At 44.3% G+C, this 24,878-nt stretch overlaps 1 protein-coding gene across 1 annotated transcript; it reads left to right on the top strand.

Annotated features, from left to right (window-relative positions):
- Positions 1-750: 750 nt before the first annotated feature.
- LOC115376692 (rano class II histocompatibility antigen, A beta chain-like) lies at positions 751-18,016 on the top strand. Its single transcript, XM_030076449.1, has 7 exons — positions 751-845; positions 4,201-4,473; positions 6,417-6,633; positions 16,488-16,555; positions 16,882-16,995; positions 17,853-17,879; positions 17,947-18,016. Exons 1-6 carry the CDS (start codon positions 791-793, stop codon positions 17,876-17,878), a joined length of 753 nt encoding a protein of 250 aa, XP_029932309.1. The 5' UTR covers positions 751-790; the 3' UTR covers position 17,879; positions 17,947-18,016.
- Positions 18,017-24,878: the final 6,862 nt, after the last annotated feature.

Below are 24,878 nucleotides of genomic sequence, written 5' to 3' on the forward strand. Positions count from 1 at the left end.
GATTTCCCACTTGTAAAGTCGGTAGAACCGGACCAACTCCAACTTCTGATGTTGCATTCCAAGATGGCAGCTCTGCGCATCAGTGAAAGCAATAATAATATAGTATTTATTTTTACTTTTGCCTTATTTATGTCATTAAACCAGTCGTATACACAACACTGCCGGGCCTCTATCTCCGACCTACGAGGTTAATGGAACGCACCATTAATCGATGTTATCTTCCACTCGATACAAAATGCCTGCGACCCCGTGACGTAGTTTTGACAGTTATGTCGCGGCTGTCAGATTCGTATTCACAAAGAGGAAAACACAAATACAAAATTGCAATCCGTATTCATAATTTTGTAAAGTTGTAATTTTATGAGTTGTATTCTCACAAAGAAAACACATTTTATTGATTTGGCTCAAACAAGAGTTTACGAAAATGTTTTATTTATTTACAAAATTTTTATTAATGCACAACTATAGACTAATATGCACACATTTTAAATATGTGCACGAATTTTATGTGCACATTTTAAATATGTGCACGAATTTTATCTGCACACACACACATCTTTTGACAGCAACCTTACCCCATAGAGGGAGGACAGGAAACAAGACAGACAGGCTGTAGCTCCTTGTATATCTCCCATGATGCTCTCTGTGTGCCTCCAGCAGCCGTCAGGTCGTGCAGTCTGCCCGGCAACAGGTGATGCTGGTCATGTGATCAGCGTGTGGCTCCTGGGTTGGTTTTTGTAGCAGGACTCAGTTTGAGCTCTGTCAGTGTTTGTTCAGTCAGCAGAGGAACATGGCTTCATCCTTTCTGGGCTTTTCCCTCCTCTTCCTCAGCCTGAACGCAGCAGGTAGGACCACTACTGCTAAAAGTACTGCTAAAAGTACTGCTACCACTACTGCTAAAAGGACTGCTACCACTACTGCTAAAAGTACTGCTAAAAGGACTGCTACCACTACTGCTAAAAGGACTGCTACCACTACTGCTAAAAGTACTGCTAACCACTACTGCTAAAAGTACTGCTACCACTACTGCTAAAAGTACTGCTAACCACTGCTGCTAAAAGGACTGCTACCACTACTGCTAAAAGTACTGCTACCACTACTGCTAAAAGTACTGCTAAAAGTACTGCTACCACTACTGCTAAAAGTACTGCTAAAAGTACTGCTAAAAGTACTGCTACCACTACTGCTAAAAGGACTGCAGCCACTACTGCTAAAAGTACTGCTACCACTACTGCTACCACTACTGCTAAAAGGACTGCTGCCACTACTGCTAAAAGTACTGCTACCACTACTGCTAAAAGGACTGCTACCACTGCTGCTAAAAGTACTGCTACCACTACTGCTAAAAAGGACTGCTACCACTACTGCTAAAAGGACTGCTACCACTACTGCTAAAAGTACTGCTACCACTACTGCTAAAAGTACTGCTACCACTACTGCTAAAAGGACTGCTACCACTGCTGCTAAAAGTACTGCTACCACTACTGCTAAAAGGACTGCTGCCACTACTGCTAAAAGTACTGCTACCACTACTGCTAAAAGGACTGCTACCACTGCTGCTAAAAGTACTGCTACCACTACTGCTAAAAGTACTGCTACCACTACTGCTAAAAGGACTGCTACCACTACTGCTAAAAGTACTGCTACCACTACTGCTAAAAGTACTGCTAAAAGTACTGCTACCACTACTGCTAAAAGTACTGCTGCCACTACTGCTAAAAGGACTGCTAAAAGTACTGCTACCACTACTGCTACCACTACTGCTAAAAAGACTGCTACCACTACTGCTAAAAGTACTGCTACCACTACTGCTAAAAGGACTGCTACCACTACTGCTAAAAGTACTGCTGCCACTACTGCTAAAAGTACTGCTACCACTACTGCTAAAAAGGACTGCTACCACTACTGCTAAAAGTACTGCTACCACTACTGCTACCACTACTGCTAAAAGTACTGCTAAAAGTACTGCTACCACTACTGCTAAAAGTACTGCTACCACTACTGCTACCACTACTGCTAAAAGTACTGCTAAAAGTACTGCTACCACTACTGCTAAAAGTACTGCTAAAAGTACTGCTACCACTACTGCTAAAAGTACTGCTGCCACTACTGCTAAAAGGACTGCTACCACTACTGCTAAAAGTACTGCTACCACTACTGCTACCACTACTGCTAAAAGTACTGCTAAAAGTACTGCTACCACTACTGCTAAAAGTACTGCTAAAAGTACTGCTACCACTACTGCTAAAAGTACTGCTACCACTACTGCTAAAAGTACTGCTACCACTACTGCTAAAAGTACTGCTACAACTCCTGCTAAAAGTACTGCTACCACTACTGCTAAAAGTACTGCTACCACTACTGCTAAAAGTACTGATACCACTACTGCTAAAAGTACTGCTACCACTACTGCTAAAAGGACTGCTGCCACTACTGCTAAAAGTACTGCTAAAAGTACTGCTGCCACTACTGCTAAAAGTACTGCTGCCACTACTGCTAAAAGTACTGCTACCACTACTGCTACCACTACTGCTAAAAGTACTGCTACAACTCCTGCTAAAAGTACTGCTACCACTACTGCTAAAAGTACTGCTACAACTCCTGCTAAAAGTACTGATACCACTACTGCTAAAAGTACTGCTACCACTACTGCTAAAAGGACTGCTGCCACTACTGCTAAAAGTACTGCTAAAAGTACTGCTGCCACTACTGCTAAAAGTACTGCTGCCACTACTGCTAAAAGTACTGCTGCCACTACTGCTAAAAGTACTGCTACCACTACTGCTAAAAGTACTGCTACCACTACTGCTAAAGTACAGCTGCCACTACTGCTAAAAGTACTGCTACCACTACTGCTAAAAGTACTGCTACCACTACTGCTAAAAGTACAGCTGCCACTACTGCTAAAAGTACTGCTGCCACTACTGCTAAAAGTACTGCTACCACTACTGCTAAAAGTACTGCTAAAAGTACTGCTACCACTACTGCTAAAAGGGCTGCTACCACTACTGCTAAAAGTACTGCTACCACTACTGCTAAAAGTACTGCTACCACTACTGCTAAAATGACTGCTACCACTACTGCTAAATGTACTGCTACCACTACTGCTAAAAGTACTGCTACCACTACTGCTCAAAGTACTTCTACCACTACTTCTAAAAGGACTGCTACCACTACTGCTAAAAGTACTGCTACCACTACTGCTCAAAGTACTGCTACCACTACTGCTAAAAGGACTGCTGCTAAAAGTACTGCTACCACTACTGCTAAAAGGACTGCTGCTAAAAGTACTGCTACCACTACTGCTAAAAGTACTGCTACCACTGCTGCTAAAAGTACTGCTACCACTACTGCTAAAAGGGCTGCTACCACTACTGCTAAAAGTACTGCTACCACTACTGCTAAAAGTACTGCTACCACTACTGCTAAAAGACTGCTGCTAAAAGTACTGCTACCACTACTGCTAAAAGTACTGCTACCACTACTGCTAAAAAGACTGCTGCTAAAAGTACTGCTACCACTACTGCTCAAAGTACTGCTACCACTACTGCTAAAAGGACTGCTGCTAAAAGTACTGCTACCACTACTGCTAAAAGTACTGCTACCACTACTGCTAAAAGGACTGCTGCTAAAAGTACTGCTACCACTACTGCTAAACGTACTGCTACCACTACTGCTAAAAGGACTGCTGCTAAAAGTACTGCTACCACTGCTGCTAAAAGGACTGCTACCACTACTGCTAAAAGTACTGCTACCACTACTGCTACCACTACTGCTAAAAGGACTGCTGCTAAAAGTACTGCTACCACTACTGCTAAAAGTACTGCTACCACTACTGCTAAAAGTAATGCTACCACTACTGCTAAAAGTACTGCTACCACTACTGCTAGAAGTACTGCTACCACTAATGCTAAAAGTACTGCTGCCACTAATGCTAAAAGTACTGCTGCCACTACTGCTAAAAGTACTGCTACCACTACTGCTAAAAGTAATGCTACCACTACTGCTAGAAGTACTGCTACCACTACTGCTAAATACTGCTACAAGTACTGCACAATACCTCATCAATACTTCAGTAACTACTTCATCAGTACTTCATCAGTACATGAGTAACTAGGTCATCAGTTTGATGATATTTCTATATTCAGTGGTAAATCAGTAAATGTTTAATCAGGTTAATGTTGTGTTTTTTGTCTCCAGATGGATTTAAAAATTATGCGGTTGGTCACTGTGTGTTCAACTCCTCTGAGATGAAGGACATCGAGTACATTTGCTCTTTTTATTACAACAAGGATGAGTTCATCAGGTTCAGCAGCTCAGTGGGGGAATTTGTGGGCTACACTGAGCTCGGTGTGAAGATCGCAGAGAGATGGAACAACGACACTGCATTTCTGGCGATGGCGAGAGCAGAGAAGGAGACAGTCTGCAAAGTCAACATTGAGAACTGGTACCCGCACACGCTGGCTAAGAAAGGTGAGCTGCTCTCCTCTCTGCACCATCCTCCTCCTCCTCCTCCTCATCATCATCATCATCATCACATCTGTAAATAAAACATCACAGAGTAAAACCATCACCACACACCTCTCACTGGTCACAGTTATTGATTACTGATTATTACCGAATTGTGTCCTGTTACAATTACAAATTACTCCAAATATCACAATATTACAGAGATGTAATGTGATTACTCTCAGTGACTTTGACTAGAGTTTGTTTTGTAAAACTGGAAGCTGAGCACAGCTCCCACTGTGCGGTTCCCCGACAACAGACCACCTTCCATCAATATAAATATAAATATAAATATATGTAAATACAGACAGCAGGCCCATCTGCCCCTGGTGGAAATGAAGCTGCTGATCTAAATCATCGACATCCTGTGGGAGTTTCATCTTGTTGTCTTAATCTCACTAATTAAGCTAAATCTAATACATATAATGAGTTAAATATAATAGATTAATAGTTAGGTTAAAATCATAGAAGAGATAAACACAATCCTGTTTCCTTAGCAACCAGAGGCCTGTACCATAAAGCTGGATTTGGGCTTGAGCTAACTTCAGGCTTAACCCTGCTGGCTTTTCAGTACCATGAAGGTGGTTTACTTTTTATCGGGCTACATTGCCGTGGTAACATACGCTGGACACCTAACCTGCTCCGGAGCAGGTTAAGTTCAGAATAAGAGCTCAGCAGGTAGAAAAGCCCCGCCCACTGACCAATCAGCTCTCTTGGAAAATGGCCTGCCCATTTTCCCTTTCTTCTTCTTTTATAAAATTAAAATTAATACATTTTACAATTCTTCTTGTATTTTTCTTTTACTCATGACTACACCGTTTTTTTTTTTTTAAATGTTTTTAAAAATAAATGAGGGCAATTTAATTCAGAGGGTTAAATAAAAGCCTGATAAAACCCAGGCCAGCCTCTGGGCTCCTTTATGTTTCCATTAGTTTGCTCATATTTAGTATTTAGGCTGGCTGCCCTGAAAAGTCCACATGAGAGTTGATGCCAAATGTTTTACAGTCTTTAAGTGACAGTGAAATAATATTTTAACCAGCAGAATAAACACGAGGCGTCAGATGCTTTATAAAATGAAATATCAAAACCAGTTGAATCAAAGTGACGATTCTGCTGAAGCTCAAACTGAGGGCAGCGGCCCAGCGAGGGTCGCCCCTCACTATGAGAGAGGGCCAGTTCCTCTGCAGGAGTGTACGGCTGAGTGGGAGACACATTCATTTACTGAACACACAAATGTTACTGCAGTCAGATCTACTCGTGCTGTCATGGTGGGGAAGTCAGATTATAATCGCACTAATTTACACACTGACACAGTCGGAGATTTTTTTCCAGCATTCCTGTGTTGCTTTTTGCCTGGATGATGGATTTATATTCCTCATATTTATTTCAGATTATTGTCTGCTCCTCCACTGCAAAGTATACGGCTCGGGTGGATTTTTCCTTGTCTGCGATTGGTTGTATGCAGCAAACTCCGCCCTTTTTATGTGAGCGCGCACAGATCTAGATTGGAAAAGCCTGGGTTCAGTTAGCGAGCTGAAGCTTCATGGGACTGAACATCAGGATTGTGGATGTCTGGTTAAGTGAAGCCAGATAAGTAAGAGAAACCCCGGGGATGATAATCCAGCTTTATGGTACAGGCCCCTGGAGTACAGAGACTTTGTTGTATTCTGATTACAAAACACCTGTTACTGTGTTCCATCTCTTTCCGAGTGACTATACTGACACTACTGCAGTAACAAGAGTCACTGCCACTACTGCTACTACTATAGACTAGAATAGGAACAAGGTTGAAAATCCCTGGTTTATCCAGCAGTAGCGCCCTCCGGAGGGAAGTCACACCCACATGATAATCATGATACTACTATTACCACTACCACTACTACTACTAATGATGCCTCTGGTCCCAGTGGCGCCCTCTGATGTCACGCTGAGCTCGGTGACGCCCCCTGGTGGGAAACACACCCACATGCTGATGTGCAGCGTCTACGACTTCTTCCCCAAACACATCAGTGTGAAGTGGCTGAGAGACGGAAAGGTCACGACCTCTGATGTCACTTCCACTGAGGAGCTGGCGGACGGTGATTGGTACTACCAGATCCACTCCCACCTGGAGTTCACGCCCAGGTGAGTCCAGAGGCCTCAGAGCAGCTCAGCTGAGCTTCAGCATCAGCACACACCAACACCTGACTGTGTGTGTGTGTGTGTGTGTGTGTGTGTGCGCGTGTGTGCGTGCGTACGTGTGTGTGCGTATGTGTTTCACAATTAGCACTTTTAGATATCAGGTCTCTGGCTGGTAAATCCTTCATAATCAATGATCTTATTAACAAGCACAAACTTTATAAGAAAGGCCAGAGCAGACTCTATCTGCTCAGGAGACTGAGGTCTTTTGGAGTGCAGGGGGCACTCCTGAAGACCTTTTATGACACCGTGGTGCCATCAGCCATCTTTTATGGAGTGGTCTGCTGGGGGAGCAGCATCTCGACGGCTGACAGAAAGAGACTTGATAAACTGATCAGGAAGGCCAGCTCTGTCCTGGGACGCCCCCTCGACTCAGTGGAGGTGGTAGGTGAGAGGAGGATGATGGCTAAGCTGTCATCCATGATTGTGAACGACTCCCACCCCCTGCAGGACACTTTAACTACACTGGAGAGCTCCTTCAGCGACAGACTGCTTCACCCAAAGTGTGTGAAGGAACGCTATCGCAGGTCCTTCCTTCCTGCAGCCGTCAGACTCTATAACAAGCAGTGCTCCCAGTAGACCACACACTCTCCAGGACTGCACTGACTGCACTAGAATGCACATTCTCAGCACCTTAACTACCCCCCCCCACCTCCCCTCCCACGTACACACATACACACACACACACTGCACTACTGCACACACATAAAGACGGGAGGGAAGGGGAGATCCCATAAGGCTGGATCAAGTGTGACAGTTCCTGAGACCCAGGTCCGGGAGTCAGGTTCTGCCACTTGGTCTCATGGGTTCACACTAACCCTGAACCTCCGGAGTGTGTTGTCCCCCAGGTTTTGGGTTTTGTTTTTTGTTTTCTTCTGTGGTTTAAATTGTTCACATAGTATTTTTCTACATTCCTTGTTTACAGTGTTTACATTGCTCTGTGGTACTGTTATTATGTGCTTGCCTTGAAAAGGCAACACATCTTAAAATCTTGCATATTTCTTCTTATTAGTGGGCAAGCTGACAGCTTGCACACTCATGTTCTTCCTACTATTTCTTTATTAGTGGGCAAGCTGTTTGCTTGCACACTTACGTTATTCGTCTTTTGGATTTCTTTCTTTACCCTGTTTTTTTGGACCGTAACTCCTCCTACAGCTTTCATTTTAGGCCCACACAATGAATTGGGAAAATGTGTGGCCCCATTGGGAGAGGTGTGCTATTACTTTTATAAGGAATCCGACTCACGGAATTCTCAAAATTCCAATTTTCCCGACAATTTCGGCCATAGGAAATGAATGGCCAAAATTTGGAAGGCTCCAGAGCCCAGAGCTTTGGACCTGCGTCCACGCACCAAATACGAAAAACGTGCGTCTTGTGGAGAAGAAGCGGTGTGCCGATTTTCAAACCGATCGGACTTTGCGATTTTTCATAATTCAATTTTAAAATCGCAATTTTGCCCTCATTGGATATAATGGGAAATCGGCAGACACTCCTGCATTTTCAAATCCTCACAGCTCCCTCATTCTTTGGCTCACAGACTCCATTCAAAGCTTAAATGACTCAGCAGACCTTCAACTTCAAAATTTTTCATGTCTGCTTTAGTTTGCCATAAAACACAGTTTAAGTTTGGAGTTATTTTTGAGCCGCCTCTGACTTTTGAATGAGTGTGTATTGCGTGAGCTAGAGTGGCATTCCTGAGGGCTAGAGTGGAGCAGCCCTTAAAATTCGCCTAAAACTTTTGTCTTTAACTTGCTCTCCTGGCCACAATTTTCACTCCACATGCATAATTTTTTGGAAGGTAGTAGGAAAACTAGTTCTGCTTTGAAAAATGCAAATACAAAAGCAAAGTAGCTTCAACTTTTTAAACTGTGACCCTTAACGAGGCAGGAGTGCCAGCTCTCTCCCCCATAGACTCCCATTATATCTGGAATGCAAAGTCTCGGGAGAGAAGCAGAAAGACACACTTTTTCAACTCGCTCTAAGTGGGCATTTTTGGGAGTTGGAAAATAATTTTGACACAGTTTGAAAGCCCAAAGCCTTACCTTTCTCATGATACCTTTTATTTTCTGCTCGGATTTACTGTCATTGAGAAAAAAGCAGTAGTTTGACCACTACTTTTAGGCGATTTTCTCCCAAGCACCACCGTCACTCATGCTGTGTGCTTCATAAAGCCTCATTTCTGGCTCCGCCCACACAAGCCCCAGTGGCTCCGCCCACACAAGCCCCAGTGGCTCCGCCCACACAAGCCCCAGTGGCACAGTGGATAGTGTCTCTGCCTGCCATGCAGGAGACCAGGGTTCAACTCCCCGCCTGGGCAAGAGACACAACACTACACAACCCACAAACAGCATAGGGCTGCTGATTTAGCACATGTCCAGGCGCTCGCAAGGCAAGCACATCAAAGTTTCTTCAGAAACTTTATAAAGTCTAGTCTGTATATACTGTTTATTGTGTAAATTATGCTTCATATCTTGCTATCCACTTTGCTGCTGTGATGCGTGAAATTTCCCCACCGTGGGACTAATAAACGAATATCTTATCTTATCTTGATTTTATGTTTTTAACTGAAACGTGGCTAGGTCAGGAAAATAGTGCAGCAGTTTTGATTGAGACAATCCTTCTAAATTTTAGTTTCTTTAGTGAAGTGAGAATACATAAGAGAGGAGGCGGAGTTGCCACCCGGTTCAAGGACAGCTTCCAGTGTAAGCAAATGTTTTATGGTCAGTTTGACTCCTTTGAATATGTTGCCACTCAGTTAAAAACTCCCTGTCGAGCAATTTTAGTGACCATCTACAGACCCCCCAAATATAATGCAAGGTTTTTTGATGAGTTTGCAAAATTGCTGTCTATTGTGTGCATGGATTTTGACTGTGTTGTTTTAGTGGGAGATTTTAACATTCATGTTGATAATCTTACAGATGGTTGTGCTAAGGAACTGTTAAATATCCTGGATAACTTTGGGCTTTCTCAGCATGTCACAGAATCAACACATAACAGAGGACACATATTAGATCTAATTATTTCCAAAGAAATAATTGCTTTATCTGACCATTACTGTGTTTCGTTCAAAATGACCACCCCTGCTAATAATATGAAAAGTGAAGCAGAGGTGATCAGTAAGCGTTACATAAATGATAACACCTGTGCATTATTCACCCAGGGTTTTACACCATCACCAACCCTGCCCTCAGCTCTAGTTGATGACCTTGTAAACAGTTTTAGCTCCAGTGTTATGACTGTTATTGATTCCATTGCCCCAGTTAAGACCAAAGTTTTGTCAGGAAGAAAAAAGGCACCCTGGAGAAACGCCACACTGGTTAAAGAACACAAAAGAGTATGTCGACAAGCTGAACGCAGGTGGCGAAAAAACAAACTCCAGGTACATTACGACATTTATAAAGAGAGTCTTTGCATCTATAATCAGGAACTGAAGAATGCAAGGCAATCATATTTCTCAGAGATTATTAATAGAAACAGTAATAATGCCTGCACACTTTTTTCTGTAGTGGACAGACTGACCAACCCCACAGCATCACTCCCTCCTGAGCTACTGTCCGACAAGTCATGTAATGACTTTGCAGCCTTCTTCACAAACAAAATATTGCAGATAAGACAGGCAGTGTGCAGTTCCAGCTCAGGAATGATAACACTTGTGCCTTCCTGTCCTCCAGCTAATCTAGGACATTTTAGCCTCCTTGATTACACAACTCTAACAGAAACAGTTTCAAAATTAAAGCCCACAACATGCTGCCTTGATATTCTGCCTTCAAACTTTTTTAAAACCATTTTTAACAGCATAGCTTCGGATGTACTGCAGATAATAAATGCTTCTCTTAAAGCAGGCCAGTTTCCCCAAGCCTTGAAAACTGCGGTAATAAAACCTCTTCTAAAAAAATCAAATCTGGACGCCACAACAATTAGTAACTATAGACCAATATCAAATCTGCCATTTTTGGGGAAAATCATTGAATCTTTTAAACACATTTCAGTCTGGATTTCGGCCACACCACAGCACTGAGACTGTACTTATCAAAGTCTTAAATGATATTCATCAGAATAATGATGCATGCAAATCCTCTGTCCTGGTAGTACTAGATCTCAGTGCTGCATTTGATACAGTTGATCATAATATACTACTTAGCAGATTGGAAAAGTGGGTGGGACTCACCGGCACTGTGCTACAATGGTTCAAATCTTACCTACAAGATAGGGACTTTTTTGTGTCAATTGGTAACCATAAATCTGAGCGAACTACGATCACATGTGGGGTTCCTCAAGGATCCATTCTCGGACCACTTCTATTCAACATCTATGTGCTACCCCTAGCCCAGATTATGGAACATCACAACATCTCCTATCATACATATGCCGATGACACACAACTCTATATCTCAGTGTCATCACATGACTACAGTCCTTTACTCTCATTGAGTAACTGTATTCATCAAATCAATGACTGGATGTGCCAGAATTTTCTCCAGCTAAATCCAGAAAAGACAGAGGTATTCATTTTTGGCCCAAAAAATGAAAGGGCAAAGATCAGCACTCACCTTGGCTCTATGTCACTGACAGCTACGAATCAAGCCAGAAATCTTGGTGTTATTATAGATAGATGGATAGATAGATAGATAGATAGATAGATAGATAGATAGATAGATAGATAGGTATACTTTATTGATCCCAGACTGGGAAATTCACATGTTACAGCAGCATCATCAATAAAAACAACAAAAACAACAAAAAATAAAATAAAAAAATTAAAATTAAAATTAAAATTAAAAGTATATACAATAGAGACTAAAGATGTGAAATATGTACACTAAAGACAATAAGGGCTAAGTACAATAAAGTGGCCTGAGAATATAAGATGTTTAAGTGTTGAAATGTAAGAAATGTAAGATATACTGATGAAAATAATAAATATGAAAAATGAAATATACAGATAGTAGATGGTATGACACAGGGTAAGCTTGACACCATGGTACCAGGAAAACCAAGTGGCAGAACCCGACGCCTGGTAATGGGATTCGGCGACTGTCCGACTTGATTTGGTCCCATGGAATCACCACTTCTAATAAATAACAGTTAAGGTGCTAAGTGATGGATGATAAAATAAAATAAACTAAACAAGTAAGTAAGGTGCTGAGTAGTGGATAATAAATAAACAAACACTTTAAGGTGCTGGGTAGTGGAGTGTTAAAAACAGAACTATACTGCAGAGAGTTGTGAGTCTCTGTCAGACAGGTGTGAGTTATTGTACAGTGTGATGGCTTGTGGCAGGAATGATTTCCTGTATCTGTCCCTTCGACAGCGGAGCTGGAACAGTCTGTTGGAGAAGGAGCTCCGCTGTCTGTCCAGTGTGTGGTGGAGAGGGTGATCAGGGTTATCCATGATGGCTAACAGTTTGTTCAGTGTCCTCCTCTCCACCACAGCCTCCACAGTGTCCAGTTTGCAGCCAATCACAGAGCCAGCCCTCCTGATCAGTTTGTTGAGTCTGTTGGTGTCTCTGGCTCCGATGCTGCTCCCCCAACAAACCACGGCGAAAAAGATTACGCTGGCCACAACAGACTGATAGAAGATCTCCAACATCTTGCTGCACACATTGAAGGATCTCAGCTTCCTCAGGAAGTAGAGTCTGCTCATCCCCTTCTTGTACACAGCTTCGGTGTTGGATTTCCAGTCCAGTCTGTTGTTGATGTTGACGCCCAGGTACTTGTAGTCCTCCACCTCCTCCACATCCTCTCCCAGAATACACAGTGACTGTGAAGCCATCCTCTTCTTCCTGAAGTCAATCACCATCTCTCTGGTCTTGCTGACATCCAGCCTCAGGTGATTGCGTCCAGCCCACTCCACAAAGTTATCCACCACTGCTCTGTACTCCCCTTCCCTTCCCTCACTTATACACCCAACAACAGCCGAGTCATCAGAAAAGTTCTGCAGGTGGCATGACTCAGAGTTGTACTGAAAGTCTGTGGTGTATAAGGTGAAAAGGAAAGGGGACAGCACAGTCCCCTGTGGAGCTCCTGTATCACTGACCACCGCGTCAGACAGAACACCGCCCAGACGGACAAACTGTGGCCTGCCTGTCAGGTAGTCAGTAATCCAGGAGACAATGGAGGTGTCGACACCCATCACCCGCAGCTTCTCACCCAGCAGCAGAGGCTGGATGGTGTTAAAAGCACTGGAGAAATCAAAGAATGTGATTCTCACAGTGCTGCCACCACCATCCAGATGCATATGAGCTCGTTGCAGCAGGTAGATGACGGCATCGTCAACTCCCAAATGGGGCTGGTAGGCAAACTGTAGAGGGTCTAGCAGCTCCTTCACCTGCGGCCTCAGGTGGGCCAAGACCAGCCTCTCCAGCACCTTCATCAGATGAGATGTGAGGGCAACTGGTCGGTAGTCATTGAGGTCCGATGGAGTCGACTTCTTCGGGACAGGAACCAGGCAGGACGTCTTCCACAGCACTGGGACTCTCTCCTGACTCAGGCTCAGGTTGTAGAGGTGTTGGATGACAGAAGACAGCTGGTTGGCACAGGTCCTCAGGATCCTGGGGTTGATACCATCAGGTCCTGCTGCCTTCCTCTGGTGGAGTCTCTCCAGCTGTCTCCTAACATGGCCCGTAGTCACAGTCATGCGGGGGAGGGTGCTGGTGTCTTCAGTGGAGGAGGAGATAGAGGGGGAGGGGGAGGAGAGGTGCTGCACAGGAGTACTCACCACAGGGGGGAGGGGTGGATGCGGTGGGGGTGTGTGGGGGTCTGGATGTGTGAGGGAGACAGACGGCTGTGAGCTGAACCTGTTGAAGAAGACGTTCAGCTCGTTGGCTCTCTCCAGGCTGCCTGATGGTTGCCTTCCTCTCCCTTTACATCCGGTGATCTGTTTCATCCCAGTCCACACATCCCTCACATTGTTCTGCTGGAGTTTAGCCTCCAGCTTCCTCCTGTAGCTATCTTTGCACCCCCTCAAGTTCTCCCTGAGTTCGTGCTGCACTCTCCTCAGTTCCTCTTTGTCTCCAGACCTGAAAGCCCTCTTCTTCTTCTTGTTGAGGAGTGCTTTCAGGTCGCTGGTGATCCATGGCTTGTTGTTGGGGTAGCAGCGTACAGTCCGGGTTGGTATGGTGGTGTTTTCACAGAACATGATGTATTCTGTGATGCAGTCTGTCATGTTGTTGATGTCCTCCCCGTGTGGCTCACAGAGTACATCCCAGTCCGTTATCTCAAAGCAGTCCTGCAGTGCCTCAGCAGCCTCCTAAATCCACCTCCTCACCATCCTGGTGTGAACAGGCTGCCTCTTAACAAGGGGGACATACTTGGGGGATAACAAGACCAGGTTGTGATCTGATCTGCCAAGGGGAGGAAGGGCTGTGGTGTTGTATGCATCACTGGTGTTTGCATACAGCAGATCCAGGGTTTTATTTTCTCTGGTGGGGCAGTCAACATACTGGTGGAAGGTTGGCAGTAGTTTGTCCAGTGAGACATGATTAAAGTCTCCAGTAATAACAGTGAAAGCATTGGGGTGTTGAGTCTGTACCCTGGCAACGGTGGAGGTGATGACGTCACAGGCCGTCGGCGCATCAGCTGATGGGGGGATGTAAACAGCGATCACAATGGCGGACGTGAATTCCCGCGGCAGGTAATACGGACGCATTCCCACAGCAACCAGTTCAATGTCCGGGTTACAGAGACGTTCCTTCACATGCACATGTCCGGGATTACACCACCTCTCACTCACATACAGTGCAATCCCTCCTCCCTTCTTCTTACCGCTGCTAATTACATCTCTGTCTGCACGAACAACGCTGAAGCCGGGTGCCGCCACGCTGTGGTCCGGGATGTGCGAGTGCAGCCATGTCTCAGTGAAACACAACACACTACACTCACGATATTCCCTCTGAGTCTTAATCAGCGCGGCGAGCTCGTCCGTCTTATTCCCCAGAGACCTCACGTTCCCCATGATAATCGCCGGTACCGCTGGGCGAAATCTCCTCTTCTTCGCCTTCAGTTTGGCTCCAGCCCTGCACCCCCGGCGCCTCCTCCGCAGCTCCTCCGGGATGTCAGGCCTCGCTCCGGGCAGCAGCACAGGTTTACGCAGTGCAATCAGCTGGTCGTGAGTGTAAACAATGCGCTCACCGTCGCGTCTGTGACCCTCCGCTGCCATAAGTGCACAAGACTCCAAAAGAACGGCCAGAAAGTTTAAAAAGAGAGAAAAAGTCGTGTCCGTAGTGATTGGACAATGACTGGCAAAAAAAGTACAGGTAGCATTACAGAATTAAAAAGAAAAATACGAAAAACTAAGACACACACAGGAGCTGCTGTAACAGGCTGCCACCTCGCATGGCGCCAGACTCAACTCAACCCATTGACTCAACTTATTGACTCAGACCTGAACTTCAACAGCCATTTAAAGTTCATCACTAAATCTGCCTATTACCACCTGAAAAACATTGCTAGAATTAAGGGGTTTCTGTCTAAAGAAGACATGGAAAAACTTATTCATGCATTCATTTTTAGTAGGTTGGACTACTGCAATGGCATATTTACAGGCCTTAACAAAAAATCAATCAGACAGCTGCAGCTGATTCAGAACGCTGCCGCCAGAGTCCTTACAAACACCAGGAAACTGGACCATATTACACCTGTCATTAAATCACTACACTGGCTTCCTGTGAGTCAAAGGATAGATTTTAAAATCTTAGTGCTGGTCTACAAAGCCCTGAATGTCTCAGACCAAAATACATGCTTGATCTACTGGTTCCCTACGATGCATCTAGACCCCTTAGGTCATCTGGAACTGGTTTGTTGTGTGTTCCAAGAACAAGAACCAAGCAAGGTGAGGCAGCATTCAGTCATTATGCTCCTCACCTATGGAACAAAATTCCTGTAGATCTGAGGTCTGCTCAGACTGTCAGCTCCTTTAAATCAGGGCTAAAAACACTGTTGTTCACTGAAGCGTACTGTTAGATTAAATACTTGCCTGTACTGCCTGTACTTTTTAACTACTCACTGCTGATTTATGCCTTTTATTATTCTACTTCTTTTCTTGTCCTGACTGTTCTATTTGGGTTTATTGTTAAATTGGCTGCAAATGTCAGAGACTGAGCCCGAGCTGAAATCTCCAATAGGAGAGGTTTCAGAGTCTCAAGATGGTTCAGAGACAGGGACAAGAGATCCCAGCTGAAGTCTCTGACAGAGCCGGTTTTGAAATTAAACTTAAATGTTGTCTAAGAGCACTTTTTGGTGGCAAGGAGTCGCAGGAGTGATAAGGCCTACGGGCCCTTACCCGTATAGGTTAGGCAGGTTTACAAATGTTCTATAGTTTAACTATAATGACTGTGTATGCAGTGCTTTTAGATGCAATGTATTGAGCAGGAACCTGTTTTTATTCTGTGTTACTGTATTTTATTATCGCTATCATTCTCAATTTCTACTTCCCTTTTTTATTGACTGTTTTTACTGTTTTAAATTGTGTCTTGTTGCTTTTAATGTCTCTGTAAAGCACTTTGAATTACCTTGTGTTGAATTGTGCTATACAAATAAACTTGCCTTGTGTGTGACTGTGTGCGTGTGCATGTCTGTGTGAGTGTGTGTCTGTTTGTGTGTGTGTGTGTGTGTGTGAGAGTGTGTGTGTGCGTGTCTGTGTGAGTGTGTGTGTGTGGTGTGTGAGTGTGTGTGTGTGTGTGTGTGTGGTGTGTGAGTGTGTGTGTGTGTGGTGTGTGTGTGGTGTGTGAGTGTGTGTGTGTGTGTGTGAGTGTGTGTGTGTGTGTGTGTGTTGTGTGTGTGTGTGTGTGTGTGTGTGAGCAGGTCTGGAGAGAAGATCTCCTGCATGGTGGAGCACATCAGCCTGAGTGACCCACTGATCAGAGACTGGGGTAACTACCTGTCTGTCTGTCTGACCTGTCTGTTGCTGTCTCTCTGACCTGTCTGTCTGTCTGTCTCTCTGTCTGACCTGTCTGTCTGTTTAACCTGTCTTTTTGCCTGTCTTTCTATCTGTCTGACCTATCTGTCTGTCTGACCTGTCTGTCTGTTTGACCTGTCTTTTTGCCTGTCTTTCTATCTGTCTGACCTGTCTGTCTATCTTACCTGTCTTTCTGTCTTACCTGTCTGACCTGTCTGTCTGTCTGACCTGTCTGTCTGACCTGTCTTTCTCTCTGTCTGTCTGACCTGTCTGTCTGTCTGTCTGTCTCTCTGCCGTCAGATCCGTCTCTTCCTGAATCTGAGAGAAACAAGATCGCCATCGGAGCTTCAGGTCTGATTCTGGGTCTGATCTTATCTCTGGCTGGATTCATCTACTACAAGAGGAAGATGCAAGGTCAGTCCGCCGGACCAGTTCAGACCAGTTCAGACCAGTTTAATTTGTTTTGTTTAGGCCACTGGACCAGCTTATACCTTTGTTCTCCAGTCCTGGTCAGTTTGTACAGGTCTAGACCACCTTAGGCCAGGATGGACTGTTCGCTTTCAGACTATTTTAGAGCAGTTCAGACTAGTTCAAACCAGTTTAGACTGGTTAAGACCAACTCTGACCAGTTGATATTAATTTAAAACAGTCCAGACATCAGTACGGATGCTGGTTTAGACCAGTTTAAACCAGTTTAAACCAGTTTGTCCATCACGCTAACGAGTGTCCGTCCTCTTGTCTTTGCATCAGGACAGATTCTGGTTCAGACCAGTTTAAACCAGTTTAAACCAGTTTGTCCATCACAGTAGCGAGCGTCTCTTCTCTGGTCTTTACATCAGGACGGATTCTGGTTCAGACCAGTTTAAACCAGTTTGTCCATCACAGTAACGAGCGTGTCTCTTCTGGTCAATACATCAGGACGGATTGTGGTTCAGACCAGTTTAAACCAGTTTAAACCAGTTTGTCCATCACAGTAACGAGCGTCTCTCCTCTGGTCTTTACGTCAGGACGGATTGTGGTTCAGACCAGTTTAAACCAGTTTAAACTAGTTTGTCCATCACAGTAACGAGCGTCTCTCCTCTGGTCTTTACGTCAGGACGGATTCTGGTTCAGACCAGTTTAAACCAGTTTAAACCAGTTTGTCCATCACAGTAACGAGCATCTCTCCTCTGGTCTTTCCGTCAGGACGGATTCTGGTTCAGACCAGTTTAAACCAGTTTAAACCAGTTTGTCCATCACAGTAACAAGCGTCCCTCTGGTCTTTCCATCAGGACGGATTCTGGTTCCCACAAACTGAGGCAGGAATCCTGAAGCTTCATCCTGCTGAGGGAAAAGGCAGCTGGAGTTTCTCTGCTGTGTTTTCAGTGCTGCCCCCTGCTGGAGAGGAGGACATCCAGGATGGAGCTCAGCTTCCTGCACACAGCCTCAGCAGCAGCTGTTTGAAACCTTTAGTGCCTTAACAGATTCTCAGGGTGCTTTCAGACCTGTCCCGTTTGGAGCAGTTGTTCCGAAACAGGGAGCGTTTCCCCCTAAAGATCGGTTCGTTTGGACATATGTGAACACAGCGATCGCTCTCGGATGTGGGACAAAACAAGCGGGCTGAGATCGCCTAGAAGAGGTGGTCTCGGCTCGCTTCCATTCGAGCCCTGGAGCGGTTCGTTTGCAGTGAGAACATAATCGACACAGCAACCGACACACTCACTCAGAACTGTGGTTCAACCAGCGTCAGAGCCCATCTTCGTTGGCAATTCCTTGTCGCGGCTCGTCTTCTTCTCAGTAGATGCAGTATGATATTATTTTCCCTGCTCAGTCTTGATTCCCGGTAGAACTGGATGTTTTCCTCGGTTACAGAACACCGGTACATTAACCACAGAAACACACAGACACAAACAAACCAGCCACACACGCTGAAGATGCTCCATGTTTTTTGTTTTTCCCGGGGTAAGAACGGAAGAGGAAGCTTCTTCTTTCGGGGTAATTTCTGACCAATGAGAGAACGGTTGGTTCGCGCATGGCATTTGTTTACAGCTTTGAACCGCTACAGACGGTTGCCCTGTGAACACAAACGCCCCAAACGAAAAACGAAACAACTGGATCGATTTAGCCCCTGAATCGGAACAAAGCAAACGGGCCACAGGTCTGAAAGCACCCTTATATTTCTGTCTTCTTTCTGGAATAATAATGCTCTGGGAAACGCTCTGTCGCTCTGGATGTTTTTCTGTCCCAGATAGGAAAATGCAACATGGGCCAGATGTGGGCCAGATGTACTCCAATATTCGTTCTAAACTGGTGAAACGGATCAGCTCCAGTGTCTTTTTGCACAATGGGCCTGATACGATGTAGACTCACCTGTCAGATCTGCAACAGTTTTGGGCCAGAACTGGTCCAGAGAAGCAAAAACCAAGTTAATATACGACCCCAATCTGGCACAGATATGATCAGCACTGGGCCGGATGTGGTCCAGATTTGTACCAAAGCTATTTTCCATATCAATGGACGAATGGTCCATTTTATTAATGTATCATACTTTAATTTGTTTAAATGGGCAATTAAGTTTGTCTATCTATTATGAGCAATAATGACAATACTTCCCTTCATTAAAGTGCCATTTATTCATGGTAACATTAGGCACCACAACATTGTACAAACTGCAACTCGCTACTTAACAGGTTTCTTTGTTCACGCCTTCTCAGGGTGGAGTTAGAGACAACCCTTGTTTCCATCTTGTACTTACGTCGTCAGGATTCAGCACAGGAACAGAAGAAAGGAAGGATTTACACTGTTTTCCAACTCTAGGGCCTCAAAAATCAGCAGGCATGCAGTACAAGTTTTAATAGTTCAGTCATTCTGACAACATGTTTGTCTCCCACCCAAAAAGCTAGGTGAGGCTACAAACAATATTTTTCAACATATTAATCCCTAAACATGGCTTCACACATGAGGCGTTTTTGAGACTGTAAAAGTTAAAGAATATCAAGGGCCAAAAATACATAAAAACATTGAAATTGAACGCTGATATTTTACAGGCCTTAGTTTCGGGACCAAAACATCATATCGACAAACTCTGAACAAAAACTGAGTCGGTGCTGCAGCCACTTTCCTGGATTCTAACGGATTTGACACCGAACAAGCGTTATCCTTTGGTGGCCAAATATGCTAACAGCTAGCGCTTTTGTAACGCTCAATTAAATGATTTCTAACAGGTATGCAGTTCTCTTACAACAGAAACAGAAACGATAAGTCACTAATACACCTGTGTTGTTTTAATATAGTGGTTTAGTGTTTTAACTACATCAATGCAACTAACGTTAGCTAAGTAACGCTAGCAATGCCAAATAATCTCCAAGCTAATGCTAACTACACTAACAACGGAATATGTATATATGCAAAATATTATGCCGACACCACATATCAAACAAAAGCCAGAGGCTAACGTTACATCGTATGAAGCTGCTTTGAACTGTAAACTCGCCGTTTATAAGCAGAAGGCAGCACATGTTCCCAGAGCCCGACGAGCACCGGGGGGCCTCTCCTCTATGCTGTCCTGCTCCGGCCGCCGTCACACTGACCCTGTCGGAGCCACACCGCCTCTTTGACTCGCCGCTGTGCAGCTTTCTTACTTTCTTTTTATGGCGGTTGACATAAAAAGATATGCGACGTGTCTTTCAGTTGCCAAATACAGGACGATTCCTTATTTCAGGGGATGGTTGGCAAACCTACGTTGCTCCGAACAGCAAAATGGATCTGATTTGGTGCGTCTGTGTCTTTCTTCCCAACAGCTTGGATTTGGATAATGGATCTGTAACAGATTTTGAGCGAGCCTGGCCCAGTACAGTGGATAAAGCCATGACATGCGGTCTGTATCTGGCCCAGATCTGTGATCCATGCTTCTGATATGTGGTTTGGATTTGGCCCAGCTCAGTAATATGATATATGGTTTGGATCTGCTGTATGGGAGGTCGGGGGCAAAGCTGGTGCAGAGGTGTGTAACGTCGTGGCTGCTATGCAGATCTGGTGACTTGAGGGCGGATCCGTTTCGGAGTGTACTGCTGTGTGGGGTGTCTCAGGAAAGTGAAAAAATGGACATATGTGTCATGAAAAGCTTTTAAAACTCAAAGTCTCATGAATATCAAACCTGAGTTACACAGCTTTAATAAATGGTGTAATAATTACTGCTTGATGCTTATTGGCTGTGATTTGATGAAATAATTAACTAATTAGCTGATGAGTAAATAATTACTTTGTCCTTATAAGCAAAGTACAAGCCACAGCGTGTTTTTCTTAAACATTAATCATGTATTCAGAAATCAATAAATTATATTGATCCAAGTATCTTATTTGTTGTCTTAAGGGGCGCTCACACTGAAAGCGACAGAGGCGACTTGAGCGACGAGCTGCCATTCATTTTCAATGTACGCTGGCGACTAGGGGCGATTCGGGCGACAGCGGCGACGAGCGACGGGCGACGAGCGACATGAGCGACGAGCGAATTGAGCGACGCGATGCGAGCGAAAAAAGTTGAGAAAATCTCAACTTTATGCAAATGAGGAGTGGCGCGACCGAGGCGACGGCCAATAGCGAGCCGATCTGGATTCCCACGGCGGCAAAATTTGACCGGAGGAGGAGGACCGATCATGGAGGAGAAATTAATAACGGTGGTCTCCGGATTTCCAGAGCTATATGACCCAAGCCTGCTTCTATACAGGGACAAAAACAAAAAAAACGATGCCTGGAGGAAGGTCTCTGAGATTGTGGGGATATCTGGTAAGTTGTAGGTTACTGTATTTACCTGTAAACAAGTGCAAATCTATTATTTTAGCTGTCTCTATACAGGAGAGGTGGGTGACTTTGTGTGTTGCTTCTCTGTAGCCGATGATTGTAAAAAAAAGTGGAAGAACCTGAGGGACACATATAGGAGAGAGAGAAAGAAAGAGAGAGAGAGTTGCAGGAGTGGGGCAGAGGCCTCAACTCATCGGCCATGGCGTTATAGCCAAATAATGGGATTTTTAAATCCCTTCCTCGAGGGCCGGGCCACCAACAGCAACTATCCTTCAGTTGTCAGGGAGATGCAGGGAGATGCAGGAGAGGAAGAGGAGAGGGGAGAGGATGCCTTATTCAGCCAGCTCAGCAGTGAGGCAGATCTGTTTACTCTCTTTCTGGAGCCTGTACCCCCTGAAGCTCCATCACGTTTGGATGGAGAGGAGTAGTTTTTTTTTTTTTTTATTATAATGTAATTAAAATTTTTGTTTCACACCTTGTTTTGTTCTGTGTGTAATTTAGAATAGTTTTTTTTTTGTTGTATTCTTGTTGTATTTGTTCACTTGTTCAGAAGTCATCATTCATGATGTTCATTGTTAAAAATGTTAAATAAATACTTTCTAATCCAACAAATGTGTATTTTTATGTGGCAAAAAGAAGAAAATAGTGAATGAATAAATATAACAATGTAATGCATGCATATGCACCCAAGTGTGGCAATATTGTACTATTACAACTTAAATGAGAGAAGGTTGAAAATATGACTGCAATTTCAATTTCAGTTACTAGAAAAACACAAGATTAATATTTGGAATAATAATGATGCATGGAATTGACTAATTCAGATAAAGTATATGGTGTAAACTGTCGATGAGACAATGAAGAAAAAAGCAACAGGAAGACAACTCTTTAGTTTAATGTGGTTGGTTCTTAAAAGAACCTTTTTAGTTGTAGTCAGGGTTTAAGAACCCTGTCTACGAACTGGGTTGCCATGGCACTGCACCCTCAGCTGAGAAGTAGGAAGCACACGTCTCCCTCACATGGATGGCCTCCCGTGCAGCATTGTTGCTCCCCACTCTTCTCAGGTCTTGCAGCACTGACATCTCCTCCTCTGATGCTGGCACTGGTTCTCTCATGGTTGTGGCGTTTTTCCTGATGTAGTTATGCAGGATACAGGTTGCCTTCACACATGCATCTGCATTTTCAGGGCTCACCTCAATGACCCGGCGGTACATGCGCCACTGGCTGCTCAAAATACCGAAGGTATTTTCAACACACCTCCGTGCTCTTGACAGCCTGTAGTTAAACACCTTGTTCCGCCGGGAGAGGTTGAGACCTGGAAAAGGCCTCATGAGGTCCCTGCGGAGGGGGAAGGCTTCATCCGCCACAAACACATGGGGCTGGGGTCCCAAGTGCTCTCCTCCTGGAAGCAGGGCATCTTCAGGGACTTGGAGAGTGCCACCCAGCAGTGCCTGACCAAAGGTGGAGTTTGCCAGGGTCCCCCCATCACTGGTCCTCCCATAACTGCCGACATCCACCACACGGAAGCAGTATGTAGCATCTACAACTGCCAAGAGGACAATAGAGAATGTCCCCTTGTAGTTGTAGAAGAGTGATCCAGAGTTGTTTGGAGCCTGGATCACTACATGCTTTCCGTCGATGGATCCCAGACAGTTTGGGAAGTTCCAGCGCTGGGAGAACTCAGCAGAGATGGCTTTCCAGTCATCTGCTGTTGGGACAGGCATGTACTCTCCCACCAGGCATTCCCAGATAGCCCTGGCTACTTCTGCCACAATTCCACACACTGTGGAATGCCCCACACGATAGCTGTACGCTATGGTGCGGAAGGAATCCCCAGTTGCAAGGTATCTGTTTAAAGAGAAAAGAAATTCTGGTGTTAGAATGGTGATCATATAATTTTTTAATGAGCCACACACACACACACACACACACACACATACAGTTGCACATTTTTGTATGTTGTGCACACAAACCAAAACCACACACTATAGGGGGGAGATGTGATAGGTTAAACATTAACCTAAAGCTAAAGAAGAAAATATTTTACTATATAGTAGTATTTAATGTCATTTTTAACATGCTGTTTTATCAGTAAACAATCTGTTTATTCGTGCAGTTTTTTTCCCAATTAATATCGAAACACACAAGGCTATAATACACATTTACTGACAGTGAATACTTCAATGTTATTTACGTATTATTTACGACTTGTGATCTTACAAAGCACCATGAACGCAACATAAAACGTATCTGACAGCTTTGATTTTCTCTCCGCTGCACACACACAATACTAAATACTGTAGCGACCCTGCAGTGATGTTCCTGTAAATAATATTGAATTGTTCTGTGTTTTCTGACTCTCAGTGAATGTGAATTATACGAGCAGGTATGTGGTAGCATGAAAAAGCGAGCGGTGTGTGTGTGTGTGTGTGTGTGTGTGTGTGTGTGTGTGTGTGTGTGTGTGTGTGTGTGTGTGTGTGTCGGGGGATGGCTCACCGCAGACAGATAGCCAGGCGTTCACCGGGACCAATGGCTCGGCGACAGTTTGTGTCCATCCTCTGGATCCGCGGACCCACCTTGTTGAGGAGGTCATCAAACTGGCTTTTATCCAGCCTGAACTACCACTGGAACCAGGCATCATCCAAGCGGAGCTCCTGGACCAGTCGGTGAAATTCACCGTGGAGATGCCGGGTTCTCAGGATGTTATGGACCCACACGGACCGACGGCCCCTGGCTCTCCGTTTCTGGATCATATATCCCGCAGCAATGCACAGAAGCCTTCCCAAAGTACGATCCATGGTGAAGGAGTGAAACAAAGTAATGTATACACTTCCAAATAAACTTCCGTTGACACATCTGCCCCGCCCCCTCCGTCGCTTCTATCACTTCCATCGCGCCTGCAGAAAACTGCAAAGAAAACTGCAGGCGACGCGAAGGGAGCGAACTGAGCGACCACAGGCGATTTTGTCGCTTTCAGTGTGAGCGCACCTTTAGTCATTTCTTGGTCACTTGTTATGCCAGTTAATCACAATTAATAACAAAATAAATTATTGATAAATGTTAAACACATCATGTGTAATGCTGATGTTACAGAGATTAAAAATCAGTTAATTTCAGTTTGAAAGGAGACACATGAACATTGATTTTGCTCCTGTTAGGTTGCAGCCAGTGTTTACCAGTGTTCCCTCATATAAAGTTAATAATCAGTTTCTATGGAGTAAATTAATGTTATCTGGATGCTTTTAGAGTTTCAGTGGATATTTAAAATAATTAGTAACATCTGACAAAATGTTGATATAAATGCAGATTTTCTTGGTGTCTCATCAAGTTCATCATCTGATGATCATATCCAAAGGCCATGAAATGACTTGAAGAAAAACAATCAGTTAAAAAACTATAACACAATTCATACTAACTGCACATTCAAATAATCCAATGTAGTATATAAACTCTCATTATTACTATATTTGTATTTATTTATATTTAGCATTGCAAACATATACTTCAACTTTAGTCCA

The sequence above is a fragment of the Myripristis murdjan genome, chromosome 18 (genome assembly GCF_902150065.1).
Source record: "Myripristis murdjan chromosome 18, fMyrMur1.1, whole genome shotgun sequence".
Lineage (NCBI taxonomy): Eukaryota > Metazoa > Chordata > Actinopteri > Holocentriformes > Holocentridae > Myripristis > Myripristis murdjan.